We start from the raw sequence: 17,388 nt of genomic DNA on the forward strand, positions 1-17,388 counted from the left end.
GGGACAAGAAATGTACCTTGTCACATACTGACTCCAGCTCTAGTATTATACAGAAAAGCCAAAAGGAGTGTGCCGCAGTCTGGCTGCAGCAAATAACCGGGGGGTGACGAACGACTTGTGTAGATTGATACAGCAGGAGTAGGAGCCGTTTACTGCAGGACAGGAGCAGTATTTATACATTCCACACAGCTTATCTAATTAGCATAAACTAGATACATCAGTCAACCAATAAGGAATCTCCACACTTAATGGCTCGCTTTTTTTACTTCTCAAACCACTCCCTCTGGCATTTTGCCAGGCACCATCCAGACTTGTTTATGAACTCTAACATTCCCCTGGCAAAATGCCAGGTGTTATTTTGACTTGTTTACGGACTCTAACAGGAGTGTGTTAAAACTCAGAGGCAATAAATCAAAAAGCTGGCACAGTTAGCATGTGCAGGCCCTTCTTGCCCTGGACAGACTGCTTCTGCTTAAAAGATTATGGTCTGGCTGCCAGAATTTCAAGAGCCACATGTAGAATGAAGACTAGAAGTTTCAGTACTTAACATTCAGTAAGTCTACTGTTACGAAATCCAGTTTGCAGTATGGAATCCATTTCCTCAACTCCACATTAAATCATGAGATACTCTATTTAAACTTAATGAAAAAATAGACCTCAAAACTGCTGACGGAATCAGAGAAAGACAGCTACTAAATTAGATGAAGTGAAGAAGACCTACACATATTCATTCTCAGTTCGAAATATCTTGGGCTATAATATCCTATGACTTCTGAAGATATAGTGTGTAAATGAGGTTAGTTTTAAGTTTTTCCCTCTAGCAGCTTGGGATTCAGCTGTCTCAAATTTGCTAAGTCAAGGTTTCCACTCTTTCAGTTCCTTTCCAATTTTTCTTTCCCTTGTGTATTTTTGTTTTCATGGTATTTTAGCAAGAAGTAAAATTAAATGCAAATACGCAATAGTCCATTGTAACCCAAAAGCTTCCAAACAATCTTTTCAACATGGCAGCCAATTTTTACTTTTGACAGTTTGTAAGCTTATTCTGAGAGGAATTCCAAATACTTTTTTTAAAATAGACACAATACCTTTATTTATTTATTTTGTTTGGTGCTGAGGATCAAACTCAGTACCTCACATGTGCTAGGCAAGTACTCTAGCACAGAGCCACAACCCCAGTCCAGAATTCCAAATACTTTTTGATAAAACATCAATATTTTAAAAATAATTATATAATCTGCTAAAGTGCCTATTATAATGACAACATTTATGTAGATGTAAATGGTATAACATTTGTTTTTACACAGTTTGCTATTTTATGGACATTTCAAATTAAAAAAGGAATTAAATATATAATAATACAAAGATATGCCTTCTTTAATGAGTCCCAACAGGAACATGCAAGTAAACTATAATGGAAAAATTGGGAGAAACATCATCAATGGCATACCTGAATATAAACTGTGATTTTCTTGGTAATAGCTCAAAGAATATTAGTTAATTTATCCACCTAAAATTTCCATTAACTATAGCTATCTGGCCAGGCACAATGGTACACACCTGTAATCCTAGTGTTGGGAGGCTGATGCAGGAGGACTGCAAATTCAAAGCCAGCCTCAGCAAAAGTGAGATGCTAAACAACTCCATGAGACCATGTGTCTAATAAAATACAAAATAGGGCTGGAGATGTGGCTCAGTGGTCGACTGCCTCTGAGTTCAATCCCTAGTACCAAAAAAAAAAAAAAATGCTATCTGGCTTATTTTACAGAAGGAGAAATTGAAGCATGCTTATCATCAATAAATAATCCAAAGCACAACTAGAAATAGAATCACAGTTCTATTTCTAGTCCCAACATCTATCCCATTATTCTCTCCACAAAGCCAAAGGTATATCCATATACACTCAGAAATGGCAATGAATAGGTAAGACTTGAGAACACAAAAAGAAAAGATCTATCAGTTTGATTTCCTGGAACCACTCATCAAAGCCTATCGGAGATTTAAATTATCAACACCATTTTGAAATCCTGATAAATCTGATTTCTGAAATTACCATATACAGAACTATGAAACAAATTACAATCCTTCCCTGCCTGTTACAAGCTATCTTCAAGACCCAGGAGGAAGCAAACACTTATATATATATAAAACTTCAAACCCTAAGGTTTCTTTTTCAGATAGCCTACATTCTGTTACTAAGTTTAAAAACTCATTTACCCCATCAATATGTACAACTACAATGCACCAATAAAAAATGTAGAAAAAAAGAAACTGGAACTTAACAATTATAAAAACTTCTCAAAAATCAAAAGTCAACATTATTGAGAATCAAAAACAAAAAACTCCCATTTAATGCTCCATGAATGAAAACTTTCCTGATGACCAGAAAACCATAATTTAACAGCCACAATTGGTTGTATCCAAAAACAGTAAAAATCATAAATACACTAAATGTTCATTCATCCACTTAGTAAACTACTATGAGAAAGAACAAGTCCACATAACCCAATAGACTTTAAAAATGGATCTCAAGATTAATATCATGTTGGCCCCTTGGCCCAAATCTACTGACTTACATACTGAGGAAAGTATCAATAACGGTGGCAATAAGTGTCTATGCTTCCTCAATGAGATCATCTCAGATTATGATTCTATGAATGCCCATCCTGCCCTTCTCCTCAAAGGTAGCCTATTCTAATTACATCCCAGAATAGGTTGCATAAATCAAAGAGAAGATAAAGAATTACTCTAGACTAGCTACACTTTTCCAGATAAGTCTCTGCCATAACCATCTGGAACTAATACCTCTGAGTGGGTAAGGTGGGTCCTGGGAAATCAACTATAAGTTCATAGAATAAGGACTGGTCAAAAAAGATCCTATGATGCCTCTGGTTCCTTCTATCCTCAAAATCAGACTCAGTAAACATTTGTTGGGTAGCATGTATACCAGGGAAAATGTTTTTTACAAACATGCTCAACCATCCTAGGAGACTGGCAATTTTATTTCAATATTAAATTGTACAAACTGGTGTTTTTGCTAGAGAATTTACCCAGGATCATGTGGCATATAAATGGTAAAAATAAATAAAGCTTTTATAAGAAAGATGTGTGTTATTATTTTGCAGCTTCCCCATCTGCAAAAGGGAAGCTTATGAGAAATTCTGAATGCAAAGTGTGTGGAAGGTCACTAGTGAGGGCTCAACAAGGGCTAGCTAGAGTATAATAGCACTGATGAAATTCTTCCTAAAAATAGTACTAACAATGGTAATAAAAATTTATCATAACAAAATTTTTGCAAAAAGAAAGAAAGAAATCTCAAGATAATAACTGAACTCTTATATAATTGGTCTTTCCAAAACTAGTCACTCAGTGAATTTCAAATAGCTTAATACTCAGGGCAGACAAGGAGAATCCTAACCCTCGTTCTGCCACATCCCACCTATGTTCCCTTCAGCATCTTTAAGCTTTAGTTTTCTCAACTATTAAAGGTAGTAATGTTTCACAAGGCTATTGTGAGAACTAGTTAAAATAATGAATGTGTATTATCTATTATTCCTCAGAACATAGTGGGTACTGAGCATAAATAAAATTCTTATTTATTTTTAAACATTAACTTAATTTACAAGCATATGTAAAATTGTTCAAAGGCATATAAATGTAATAATGTTAAATAATTAGGCCTATATTATACAAATGCACACTAAGTACTTTAATTTCAAATTCCATGATGATTTTTGTATATAAACCATTTCTTAAAATTAATAGATATTTTTATAGCTATAAGTCTTTCTTTTCATCAGAAAGATGTAAACTTTATCCATATAAGCTCTTTAAAACTGAATATTTTAGATATCATTAGTAAATGGCAGGGAATATTAACCCACCAAAGTACAGTAGAGAGTAATAAAAATAGTTTCCAACCTAGTAGTATCCTTAATTCTTTGCTACATAATTTTCAATAACATGATAACAATTGAATAGCTTCTTTCAACTTTTGATGCTATTAATTCTTAGTCTTAATATTATAAGACAAGATGAGAAAAAGGAAATCATATTTAAACATAAAAATTTAGCACAAAATAGTCTTACTTCTAGATGACTAAACCCTGGCTGATCCTGTCTACTTACTGACTCACCTTGAGAAACATAAATACTGAATGCATCACTTCTCCCTCTGCAAACAAAATAACTATGAACATTTGGATTCACACTGCTCACCAAAAAAAGCATTAAAAATTAATCAACATTTATAATGCTTAGATCCCTTTGGATAAAAGATCATTTTTTTAATCTTTGACTAATTTAAGGAATAGTTTATTCAATTTCACTTTGAGAGAGAAATCCACTATTTAAAACATGTGAAACTATACTATAATAAAACTCAGGGAAAAAATGAGCTTCATCATAGCAACGCTCTTATAGAAAAGCCGGCATTGAACTTAGGGCTACAGGCAACACAAGAACAGAGAAATAAGTCAAATCAGACTAAGAATGAAATGCTCAAAGTAAGGTAGAAGCTGGAATCAAGTGAGACATCTATAGGAGGAATATGAAAGACCCAAGATCAAAGCAGACTATGGACCACAAATCAAGACAATGAAGCAAAACTTGAAAAGATCAGAGTAAGTGTTGGTGAGGATGTTGGGGGAAAGGCACACTCATACATTGCTGGTAGGACTGCAAATTGGTGCAGCCAATCTGGAAAGCAGTAATGGAGATTCCTTAGAAAACTTGGGATGGAACCACCATTTGATCCAGCTATCCCACTCCTTGGTCTATACCCAAAGGACTTAAAAATAGCATACTACATCAATGTTCATTGCAGCACAATTCATAAGAGCCAAATTGTGGAACCAACCTAGATGCCCTTCAACAGATGAATGGATAAAGAAACTGTGGTATATTTGTACCCACGGTACAGGAGCTACTCCACTGATGTAAAGGGGCCCTTTACTCACTGCCAACTTAGTACTTATATTCACAATGATGATATTCTTCTGAACCCAGAATAATGAGGAAATATTTCCTGAACTGTTTTTGTTGTTTAATACTAGGTATTCACGATATGTTAGGTTATTCCTCTTTTTGTCTTTAAAAAAGAACTAGTAAGTAAGATAACTAGAAGAGCAGGCACTACAGTTTGAGTGTAATGTGACTGTTGCCCAATGGTTCATTATATTAAGGGCTTGGTACTGGAAGGTATGGTAGAACGTTAATAGGCAGAGCACAGTGATAGGCCCTCTGGTCTTTCAAAGTCTGTCTTCAAAGGAGATTATGGGACCCCAGTCACGCACGCATGCACATACGCATGTTTTTTCTCTCTCTCTCTCTCTCTCTCCCCTCCCTCCCTCCCTCCCTCTTTTTCCTCCTCCTCCACCTCCTTCTCCACCCTCCTCTCTCTGAACTTCAGTTTGAAATGTGACCACTTGCTCATATATACACTCCCACCATGATTCAACCCCAAGGGAGACACTTATAAGCCTATACCATATTGCTTAGATATTCAGCTTCCAAAACTATACAACAAAATAAACTTCTTTTCTTTATGAAACATCCTGTCTTAGATATTTCATTATAATAACAAAAAGCTAACTTATACAGTAAAACTGTCAAAGAGGGTAGGATCATTACTATTAATACCTAAAATTACTATTATGCCTAAAAATGTGAAGGCAGCATTGGAATTTTAAACAGAGAATTACAAGTGATTCTATTAAGGGCTCAGATAACAAGGAAACTAGTAAAGAGCTAGAAATATCTTAAAGACCAACTTAGTAGTCATAATCAGAATGCTGAAAGAAATGTAGACTGTAAAGCCATGATGAAAAGGTCTCAAAGATAAATGAAGAATATTCTATTGGATATTAGAGTGAAGGACACCCTTGTCACATTATTGCAAAGAATTTGGCTGAACAGTGTCCATGCCCTAGAGCTTTATGGAAGGCCTAATTTAAAAGTATTAAACTGGAGTTGGGTGTGGTGAGAGATGCCTATAGACCCAGCTAATGAGGAAACTGAGGCAGGATGATCACTTGAGCCCAGGAGTTCCAAGCCAGTCTGGGCAACATAGAATGACCCTGTTTCAATCAATCAATCTATCAATCAATCAATCAATAATGATGATGATGATGAAGATGATAATGATGATGAAGAACTAGGATATGTGGCAGAGGAAATATCTCAACAACAAAGCATCAAATTGGAAATAGTAAAACCATCCAGCAGCTAGCCGGCGAGGTGCTGTGGGCTGGCGGGCTAGTGGGATGGCAGATGAGGAAAAAGACCCGACCTTTCAGGAGGAAAATGAAGAAATTGGAGGAGGTGCAGAAGGTGGACAGGGTAAAAGAAAGAGACTTTTTTCTAAAGAATTACGATGTATTATGTATGGGTTTGGGAATGACCAGAATCCTTACACTGAGTCAGTGGATATTCTTGAAGATTTTGTCATAGAGTTCATCACTGAAATGACTCACAAAGCAATGTCAATTGGAAGACAAGGTCGAGTACAAGTTGAAGATATTGTCTTCTTGATTCAAAAGGACCCAAGGAAGTTTGCTAGGGTTAAAGACTTGCTTACCATGAATGAAGAATTGAAACGAGCTAGAAAAGCATTTGATGAAGCAAACTATGGATCTTGATAATTTTTGTACTTCATGAAATTTCATTATCTTCTGTGGAAATCATATATAATAATTGTGTATTTTGTTCAGTAATGTCCTAATATCTAGGCATGTAAATGAAAGATGGAGAAACAAAGTTTTCAGCCTTTATTTTCATGTCTTTGATTTTAGAGTGATCCTTGAGCCTTTAATTGCCTGCCTTTACATGACTATACTTGAATTACTGAATTTAATGACTACACGTAAGTTAAAGTACCTTACATATTATGCAGTTCCTTCTGACTTTTGACTATCTAAAGGATGAAGCAGTATTTATGTGTTAGGTATATTTGTGCCATTACAAGCTATACTATAGCTGTTTAATATGTGAAATCTAAGTGTCATTTTGACTATGACAGCTGAGACATATGCCTTACATATTCTGAAGTTTTTAGACAACAGTGGTCTGAGATGTTATTAAAGATAGTGAACTGGTTTTCTTTTAAGGAGATGATATTTGAAACTACAAGTTTTTGTAAGAATGTTTATGTGTCTTAAATGATAATTTGTTTTAATATTTTCTAAAGAGTGATTTTTTTATTTTTATTTTTTTAGAAACTTAAAAGTTTCATGTTGATGCTTCCATGTTGAAAGACTTTTTTGATTTAAAACCTTTTGGACTTAGGTTATTTTTTAAGTTTTAGAACTCATTTTCCCAATCATCTACTTTCAGGAGCAGGAATGGCAATGTTTAATGAGCTAATGGTAGGATAAAGCATTTGGGATAGTGTTTTTTTAACATATTTGTAAGTACTTGTGGAAATGTGTAGTTGACTAAAACTGTATGTAGCTACAAAAAACACTTTTGTAGTTCACAGTATACAGGTTTTGTGTGAATTTAGCTTACTACATTAAAGTATTGCCCTTAGCTTAAAATAAGGACTAAAATTGCATTTAAAGAGAAAAAAAAACAAAGCATCAAATTGCTTCTTGGTTACTTTAACTGCACACACTAGCATTCAAAACAATGGCATCACCAATAGGCATAATGTAAAACTCAGAATGAATAAATGTTTTTTTAAATCTGCTATCTTGCCAGGAAAGAAGCAAAAAAGCATATAAGGGTACAGTCAAGAAGGTGCAGTTGCTAAAGAGATTATAGTAAATAAAAAGCTAAATGCTTTGCATTGGAACAAAAGGAAAGCTGCCTCCAGAGTATCTCATAAATCTGCAAGGTCACTGCTCCCATCACAAAGTACAGAAGTGCAAATTTTTTTCAAATTCTTTACACAACAAAAATCATCTCAGAAAAGAGCCCTCAAGTACCCAGGGCTCCCCCACCCACCTATCCAGTTTACCTGGAAAAAGGCTCCACAACGAAAGCAGTGGTTCACAGGGGCCAAGGTGCAACTCATGCTAGTGGAAGTGTGTGGCATGGTCCACATGATGCTGCTTTTGCAGGCTTGCAGAATGCAAGAGTTAAGTGGTCCTAGCTACTTCCACAGACATTTCAGAGGAAATCTTCGGAAGCTAAGCAATGGGCTGCTGAATCCAAGTCTTTGCTAGGAGTCCTGGATGGGGCAATATTTATTTAATGGAGCTGTTGGAGTGAACCTGCAACTCATAGCCAGAAGGTATAGGTGCCGGTGTGCAGCACTCATCAGGTCAAACTGAAAGCAGAGAGTAAAATAAGCCTCTGAGAGTAACCATATGGGCTGCTACCAGCAAAGCTGAAAGGGCAGGGTTGTCCAAGTCCTTTGGGACCACATCCTACTGCAGTTTGCCCCAGATACTAGACATGAAGCTATAGGATTTAATGTTTGTCCTGCTAGGTTTCAGTCTTGCTTTGGGCCAAATCCTCCTTTCTATTTCCCTGTTCACCTCTTTTGGAATAGGTGTACTCACCTAGGACCTGTCCCACCATTGTACCTTGGAAATATGTCACTTGTTTTGTTTATTTTTTTTTCCCTACCAGGGCTAACAGATTAGACTGTGAACTTGGACTTCAGAGCAATACCGAAACAAACTAGGACTCTGGGATTCTTGGGAACGGAATGAACACATTTTGCATTGTAGGATGGACACGAACCCTGAAGGACCTGGGCAGAATGCTACAGTTTGAGTGTAGACTGAGTGTCCCCCAAGCTACTAGGGTGGTAGTGTTAGAAGGTAACTCTACCTTTAAAAGGTAAGACCTAGTAGGAGGTCTCAGATCACCAGGAGCATGCCCTCAAAGGAAATTATAAAACACCCCTCTCTCTCTCTCCCTCTCCCCAACTCTACCCTAGTTTTAGATATAACTGCTTGCTCCTGCCTGCATTCAAGACACCAAATCCACAGGGCCTTCTGATCTTGGACTTGAATCTCCAAAATTATGAGCTAAGTAAACCTTTTTCATCATACAGTTGCTTAAGGTACTTCATTGTAGTAGTGTAAAGCTATGCTTAAATATTTAAGGAAAAAAATACAGCCTAAAAGTAACCCTCAGTATTAAACAGTAGCTAATCAGCAATTAAATAACTGAAAAAACAGATTCATCTTTAAAATTAAATTTTAGATTTCGGCTTAAAAACTAGATGAAACACAACTGATAATTTCTGCCCCCTTCCAAAAATCTCTATAAAACTGCAATAACTAAAAATAAATTAATAAATGCACGTAGCCTAAGAAAAGATTGTTTACATGAAAGCAGACACAAAGCACTTAAAACTCTTAGAATTTTAAAAGCAGACAGACAAATACTTAGATCTAAGTGTACAAACAGAGAAGCAAACAGGAGTCAATTCCCACCAAAAATAAAAATAAAAGCCCCTAGAAAATCTTGGGAATTAAGGACATCAGATAGTTCAGAAGGCCTGGGAAGCCATGGACCTGAAAAGAAAAACAAAGGAGAAAGAAAAAAAAACTAGTTAAAACTTTTCAAGAAAAGCAGAATGCTACACTTCTTCCTCTGTCCTGACCAACAAGTAAACTAGATATCCCTCCATTCTCACACAGTCTGAAAACTGCAGAGTCACCCCTTGAAAACTTGGCCCAAGCATAGAGACAGACAGCACCAAACAGAAAACAGATTCTAACCCCTACAGCTAGGACAATGAGATGAGATAAAGCATCTAAACTCCCATGTAAAGTACTTAAGAATTAGTTCTCAAAGTAGTTGTACTTAATTGAGAAGAAAAATGGCTTAAGTACAGCAGTATTTGGCTGGGGCAGAGTAGGAAAATCTAATGAAATGCGGATATCAAGGTAGTTACCTGATAAGGTATCAGGGTGAAACGTTTCCCTCCTCAGCCTCAAAACCTGCATAACCAAAGTTCATCAGTCACTTAAGCAAAGCCTCAAACACAAAACACAGAGACAAAAACAGAGAAAGATGAAGGAGAGAGAGGTAGGAGACGCAGAGAAGAAATAGCCTCAAAAAAGAAAAACAGATTTATATCCACCAAGTCAGAATAATGTAGAAAGAAAATACTCTTGAAAATGGAAGAGCAGGAACAAAAATCTAAGGTTTTGAGAGATAATATCACCTATATATTCTAGGACAAAGAGATAAAAGATAAAACATATAAAAGGTAGAAGGAAAAGGACAAATTTACAGAATCAGCCTACATTGGAGGATCACCTTGCAAGTTACAGGATGTCTAAGAACAGAAAAAAAATACTAAAATTAAAGAGAAAAATTCTGAAAGTGTAAAGACATTATTTTCCAGATTGAAAAGGTCCAGTGAATATTCAGCGTAAGTAATAAATGAAGGAAAAACTACATACCCAAAGGTATAACACTATAAAATGTCAGAATCCTAGAAATAAAAACAGCCCAAAAGCTTTCAGAAAATGAAGGATCAAAATCCAGAATGTCATATTTTTATGCAACAACAAATGAAGCAATGCCTTGAAATGTATGAAAATAAATAATTTTCAATCTAGGATTCTATACCCAATCAAATTATCAATCAAGTATGAGAGTAAAATAAAGACATTTTCAGGCATCTAAACTCTCAAAAGAAAATCCCTGATTTTTCTCAACAAACTCCTAGATGATTTTCTTCACAAAATTTAGGAAGCTGACCAAGAAAATGGATGGAATGGGATCTAGAAAACAATTTTCAACACAAAAATAGACAAAAGTCAATTCCATTCAAATGTTTCAGATCTTGGTATTGGTATTTCCCTTCCTAAATTATCACAGAATACACAGTTATATGACCACTATTCAAATAAATAAAACTTTAAAAGCATCCCAAAACCCACGTGTATCTTCTCTCACTCACCAACATATATACACCCTTAAAAATATAACCACTACAAATTAGTGTAGCCAATTTGGAAATCAGTATGGAGATTCCTTGGAAAGCTGGGAATGAAACCACCATTTGACCCAGCTATTCCTCTTCTCGGACAATACCCAAAGGACCTAATAAAATCAGCATACTACAGGGTCACAGCCACATCAATGTTTATAGCAGCACAATTCACAATAGCTAAACTGTAGAGCCAACCTGGATATCTTTCAGTGGATGAATGGATAAAAAAAAAAAAATGTGGCATTTATACACAGTGGAATATTACTCGGCACTAAAAAAGAATAAGATCATGGCATTTGCAGGGAAATGGATGGCATTAGAGAAGATTATGCTAAATCAAGTTGGCCAATACCCCCCAAAAAAATGCCAAATGTTTTCTCTGATATAAGGGGAGGGTAAGTCAAAGTGGGGTAGGGAGGGAGAGCATAGGAGGAAAATTACCTCTAGATAGGGAATGGGGGGAGGGAAAGGGAGGGAGAAGGGAAATAGCTAGGATGGTGGAAGGAGACCGTCATCAGTATACAAAATACATGTATGAAGATGTGAATTTGATGTCAACATACCTTATATACAGAGATATGATAAATTGTGGTATAAAGGTGTATTAAGAATTGTATGCAAAAAATACAGGAGTGCTCATGTATAATGGCATAATTTGGTGTGAACATACTTTATATACAAAGTTACAAAAAATTGTGCTGTGAATGGATAATTATGAATGTAATGCACTCCACTATTGTCATGTATGAAAGAGAAAGAAAGAAAGAAAGAAATTGAAAGGAAAAGAAAAGAAAAGAAAAATATAACCACTGTCAGGCATGGTGACACACACCTGTATCCAGAGGCTGAGGCAGGAGGATTTTAAGCTGGAGACAGCTTAAAATTAGTTACATGACACATTAATGTTGATAGCAGACCTTAAAAAAGGTCAACTGAACATAAGTCTATCTCAAAATAATTTTTTAAAAAAGAGTAGTTCTGAAAACTGCTGATTTTTAAAAATATACCAGTCAACCAAAGTAGAAAGATGACAAGAATAACTTTATTAGGGAATGAACAGCTATAAAGTCTCAATAAATCTTTTTAATCATCTGAAAGAATGAAAAGCTAGGAGGGTTGGGGGGATGAAGTGTGATTAGTTCAGACTTTCTTTGACAAAAAAGAAAAGCAAATTTTGTATAACTCCTTTTGAATTTTCATTTCCACAGACTAAACTTTTATCTACCTGAGAACCACAATCATTGTCTGTGATAACATGGATTCAGGAAGAAGTCCTAGCTATTTAGGAGATATTTATTTTAAAACATTTATCAGGCCTTCCCCAATCTTTTCCTCACCAACAAGCTTTCTAAATACCTACATCATATATAGTTCATTTTATTATAGTTATTTTTAATGTACCTGTTTTTCCCTGCAATTCTGTAAGTCCCTCCAGGGAAAGGTTTATGTTCTTTCTTTTCTGCCCTGCATATAAGTACTCAATAAACATTTACTCAATTGAACTAAGGGGTATATTTTTCTTTGAAAGTACAATTGAACTTAATTTTTTAAATGTGCATTACTTTTCTGATAGATTATGAGTGCAATAAGCTGGATCTGGCAATCAATAAATCAATTTTAAAACAAAAATTTTTTACTTTTTTGTTTTTGTTTTTTGTATTTTTAGTAGTGAATTATAGTTATACATAATAGTGGGGTGGAGTTAGGTTTGACATAATCACACATGCATGGAATATGATTTGCTCCAATTCAGACCCCAGTACTACTTCTTCCCTCCCTTCTCCCTCCCTCTGTTCCTTTTTCTCTTCTGCTGGTCTTCCTTCTATTTATTTAGTTTTCTTTTAATTGATGTTTTATAGATATGCAAAAAGGTGGGATTCACTGTGGTATATTCATATATGTATGTAGCATAATTGGATTAATTTCATTCCACAGTTCCTTTTCCCATCTTTCCTCCTTCTCCCTCAATCATCTTCCTCTATTCGACTGATCTCCCTTCTATTTTTATGGGGTTCCCTGAGTTTTTTCCCCTTATATTGGTCTAATTTCCCACATATGAGAGAAGACACTCAATCCTTGACTTTCTGAGTCTGGCTTATTTCATGTAGGATGATGTTCTCCAGTTCTACCCACTTACCAGAAAATGACATAAGTCCATTCTTACTAGGGTTCAGTGAAACTTCTGTGTGTGTGTGTTTGTGTGTGTGTGTGTATCACATTATCTTTATACATTCATCTGTTGAGAAACACCTGGGCTGGTTTCATAACTTGGCTATTGTGAATTGTGCTGCTATCAACATTAATGTGTCATGTAACTATAGTATGCTGATTAGTTATTTTGGATAAATATCAATAAGTGGAATAGCTGGGTCATATGGTACCTAGTCTTTTCAGGAGTCTCCCTGCTGCTTTCCAAAGAGATTGTACAAATTTGTAGTCTCTCCATCAATATATGAGTGTACCATTTTCCCCCCACTCTCCAACATTTATTATTATTTGTATTTTTGAAGAGTGCTGTTCCTACTAGAGTGAAATAAAACCCCAATGTAGATAGGAAAGGCAGTGAAATGAATTGGACATAACTTCCCCATGTTCATATATGAATATACTACCAGTGAAACACCACATCATGTACAACCACAAGAATGGGATCCTAATTAGAAAAAGGAATACTCCATGTATGTATAATAAGTCAAAACACACTCTAGTGTCAGGTATATCTAAAAAACAACAAATAAAAAAATTAAAAAGAAATTGTCCTTGTATATCCCTGATTGCTAGAGATGTTGAACTTTTTTCATATATTTGTTGGCCATTTTTAATTTCTTCTTTTGAGAAATGTCTATTTAATTCTTTTGCCCATTTATTCAATGACTCTTTGGGAGTGATTGGTGTTTTTTGAATTTTTTATATATTTTGAATATTAATCCCTTGTCAGAGGAGTCGCTGGCAAAGATTTTCTCCCAATCTTCAGCTTTCTTTACTGTGCATGCAGAAGCTTTTTAATATGATGTTGCTCCCAACACCACCACCAGAAAAAAAAAAAGACTGAAATTGTAGATTAGTGATAGAGTACTTGCCTAACATGAATAAGGCTATGATTTCAATCCCCAGTACTGAGAAGAAAAATGAAAAAGATAACTACTATTCTGACAAATATGACCTGTTATGTATATGCTGTTGTGTAAAATAGTATCAACTCTATGTCTGGCTTCTTTTTTCCAAGAGTATGTCTGTGGTTTTCATCTGTATTCTTAGTAGCAATAATTCATTTTCCTTTCCATGTACATATTTCATTGCATGAACACAGCACAATTTACTGACCTATTCTATTGGTGATGAACATTTGGTGTTTTTTTCCCAGTTTAGGACTATTCTGAATAAAGTTACTACTGACATTCTATGCAGAGTATTCTTCTATTGGGTTTATACCTACGAGTATAACTACTGAATTATAAGGTATATGTGCATTCAGCTTTAGTACATAGTGCCAAAGAGCTTCCATAATGGTAATCCTATTTTCTCTCCTACAAGCATGTGTGAAAATATCTGTTGTTCCACATACTCACTAGCACTTGGGACTGCCAGAATTTTAGTCATTATAGTGGTTATTTGGTGGTCTGTCATTATGGTTTTAATATGCATTGCCCTAATGACTAACAAGCACATTTCTGTATGTATAGGCCACTATGGTATCTGTTTTGTGCAGCACCTATTAGACCTGCTTATTCTTCTACTGGATTGTTTTTTAATTTTTGATTTGTAGTAGTTCCTCATATACTCTAAATACCCATATATTATCAAATAGCTCACACACTGTAAGACTTGCCTTTTCCTTATCTTTCATATCTTTTGAACCGCAGAAGATATTCATTTTAAGAACACATAACATCAAATTTTTTCTTCATGGTTAGTGCTTTTTGTAGTCTTACAAAAGACTCTTTCAATCCATAAACATGATAAATCCCTTCATTTATTTAGATTTTCTTTCATTTCTATCAATGTTTGTATTTTTTAATGTAGATTTTTTTTCCATTGGATTTACTCTTTGGCATTTGGTGTTTTTTAGTACTAAACAGCATTGTTTCTTTAATTAATCTTCTGATTCTTTTTGTAAACATATAAAAATGTATTTTTAAAATACTGACATTTAGTCATCACACCTACTAAATTCCCTTATTTTTGTAGTCTTTTAAAATGGGTCTTATTGGGATATTTTATACACAATAATATCTACAAATGAATGTTGCAATATTTCCTTTCCATTCTTTATTATTATTATCTTAATCAATAGGAATAGTGATGGCAAGTATCCTTGTCTCATTTTAAGAATAGTGTGAAATTTATTTTTCACAACTGAATATTCACAATTGGATGTTTTACAACTGATGGTTGCTACAATTCTTCATCAGGCTAAGAAAATTACCTTCTATTCTTATTTTGCTAAGTTTTTGTCATGAAGGAATGCTGATTTATGCTTCTGTTTTAAGAAAATTTTAAGTAAGTGCAACACTAAAACTCACTTTCCGAAAAGTGCACTTCTAAATTTATTTGGCCCCTGGGTCATGGCAGATTGCACTTCCTCTTACATCATCTTAACAGTACCCCAACATTAGAGCTCCACTTTCATATGCATTATCTCCATGCCCTCTCCATTATATAATATGAGATGGCTTCTACTCAGGTTGAACAGCCATACTAGACTAAGCAAGTTATTTCCCATGGTATTAATTTTGTTTTCTTAATGAAAATTTTGTTTTCTGATTTTGCATGATTTCTCCATTCCTTTATATTTCCCATAAGTCTTGTTGAATTTTGTGCACAATTTTGAAGAACATGATAAATTTCAAGAACGCATAAATTTTATACTGTAAGTACCTATATATGCCACAGAAGAGGATAACAGCCAAGCCAAACTTCACCAGGGTATACTTTTTGCCCAATTATAGCTAAAGACACCTAGTCAATATGACAGAAACACAAAAATGAACTTTTTACAATTTATTCAAATGTAGATAAGATAGGTAGAAGATTTGTAGGAAATCAAATATAATCCTTTGACACAGTATGTAAAAATCATGTTCTGACAGCCAGGCACAATGGCACATGCCTGTAATCCCAGTATCTCAAGAAACTGAAGCAGGAAAAATCATGAGTTCAAAGCCAGCCTCAGCAATTTAGCTAAGCTCTAAGCAACACAGTAAGACTCTGTCTCTAAATAAAATATTTAAAAAGGCTGGGATGTGGCTCAGTGGTAAAGCACCACTGGGTTCAATCCCTGGTACCAAAAAATATATATATATCATGTTCTGGCAACCAACAATTAATTATATAATTGGCACTACTAGATCTTAAAAAGAAAAAAAAAACTCTCAAATCATTGTGCTGAACATAGATCAGGAAGCTTTTTATAACAGTATTTATTAATGTGATCAATTATGGCTTCAAAGTGATTGCTTATCCGAGGTAAGAGGATTGCAAGTTCAAAGCCAGACTCAGAAAAAGCAAGGCGCTAAGCAACTCAGTGAGACCCTGCATCTAAACAATATGCAAAAAACAGGGCTGAAAATGTGGCTCAGTGCTTATGTGCCACTGAGTTCAATCCCCAGAATCCCTTCCCCAGCCACCCACCCCCCAAAAAACGACTTTATAATATAACACAAAATAAACACACATAATATTATCAGAATTATTTATGAGCTTTATAGCTACACACTTACCTTCACATTTTTCAAGAATCTGGACTGTTTCTCCTATTTCTAAGATTAATCCTTGAGGAACAGATCCCCGAAAGCTGCATATCACTACAAAAGCAAGAATATACACATCAGTTAGCATGTCTAAATACTTAGGTTCTCTGAATTAAACACTAAGGTCTCTTCAATCTACACTCTCCCTTCCTTACTAATTCCTCTTTCTAATGTATGAGACTCTTCCAACTTAGTTACTACGTTTTGAAAGGTAATATTAAATAGTTCAGGACAATGACACTTCATTATACATTATAGCAAAATTATTCCTGAATGGTATGAGCATATGCACATGTATGAAAACATTTCTGTAAATAGATTCTCCCTTAACACAATCTACTTCATTTATACTTTGGGGCAAGTATATGCCCATTATTTTTGTAAAAATTAACATTGGGAACATCATATCTACTATAAATAGACATTTTAAAGCATTTTTTAAAGAATCACAAAATAAACTTAAATATATAGAGAGAGAAATAAAATTCTCATAAGAAAAATGAAAACAAAAATTAATGAAATAGAAAGCAAATGTACAACAGAGAACAGCAATAGATAGTAATAAAAATCGTATGTCTTTAATTTTGGGAAACTGACAAACTGATTCCAAAATCTGTTTAAGAATATAAATAACAAAGAATAGCCATGTCACAGTCTTAAAAAAAAAAAAAAAAAAAACTTTCACTACCATCTATCAAGCATTATAATCTAAACTTTAGTTCTCTAAAAACATTGACA

The 17,388-nt window shown here is 34.7% G+C and overlaps 2 protein-coding genes across 9 annotated transcripts in view; one reads left to right on the forward strand and one right to left on the reverse strand.

The window, feature by feature from the left end:
* Dock3 (dedicator of cytokinesis 3) overlaps positions 1–16,753 on the reverse strand; it is a 552,674-nt gene extending 535,921 nt beyond the window's left edge. For all 8 annotated transcript variants that reach the window (XM_048794632.1, XM_048794629.1, XM_048794628.1 and 5 more), the window contains exon 1: positions 16,621–16,753. In XM_048794632.1, the coding sequence (XP_048650589.1) occupies positions 16,621–16,738 (118 nt within the window). In that variant the 5' untranslated portion in view covers positions 16,739–16,753. The remainder of the gene's footprint in view (positions 1–16,620) is intronic.
* LOC125613635 (transcription initiation factor TFIID subunit 13-like) lies at positions 5,390–7,084 on the forward strand. Its single transcript, XM_048794647.1, has one exon. It carries the CDS (start codon positions 6,261–6,263, stop codon positions 6,633–6,635), a length of 375 nt encoding a protein of 124 aa, XP_048650604.1. The 5' UTR covers positions 5,390–6,260; the 3' UTR covers positions 6,636–7,084.
* Positions 16,754–17,388: the final 635 nt, after the last annotated feature.

This window comes from Marmota marmota, unplaced genomic scaffold (assembly GCF_001458135.2).
Source record: "Marmota marmota marmota unplaced genomic scaffold, marMar, whole genome shotgun sequence".
In the NCBI taxonomy this organism is placed as follows: domain Eukaryota; kingdom Metazoa; phylum Chordata; class Mammalia; order Rodentia; family Sciuridae; genus Marmota; species Marmota marmota.

Coding starts and splice junctions, on each gene's coding strand:
- LOC125613635 (XM_048794647.1), top strand. CDS start 6,261: ATGGCAGATGAGGAAAAAGACCCGACCTTTCAGGAGGAAAATGAAGAA.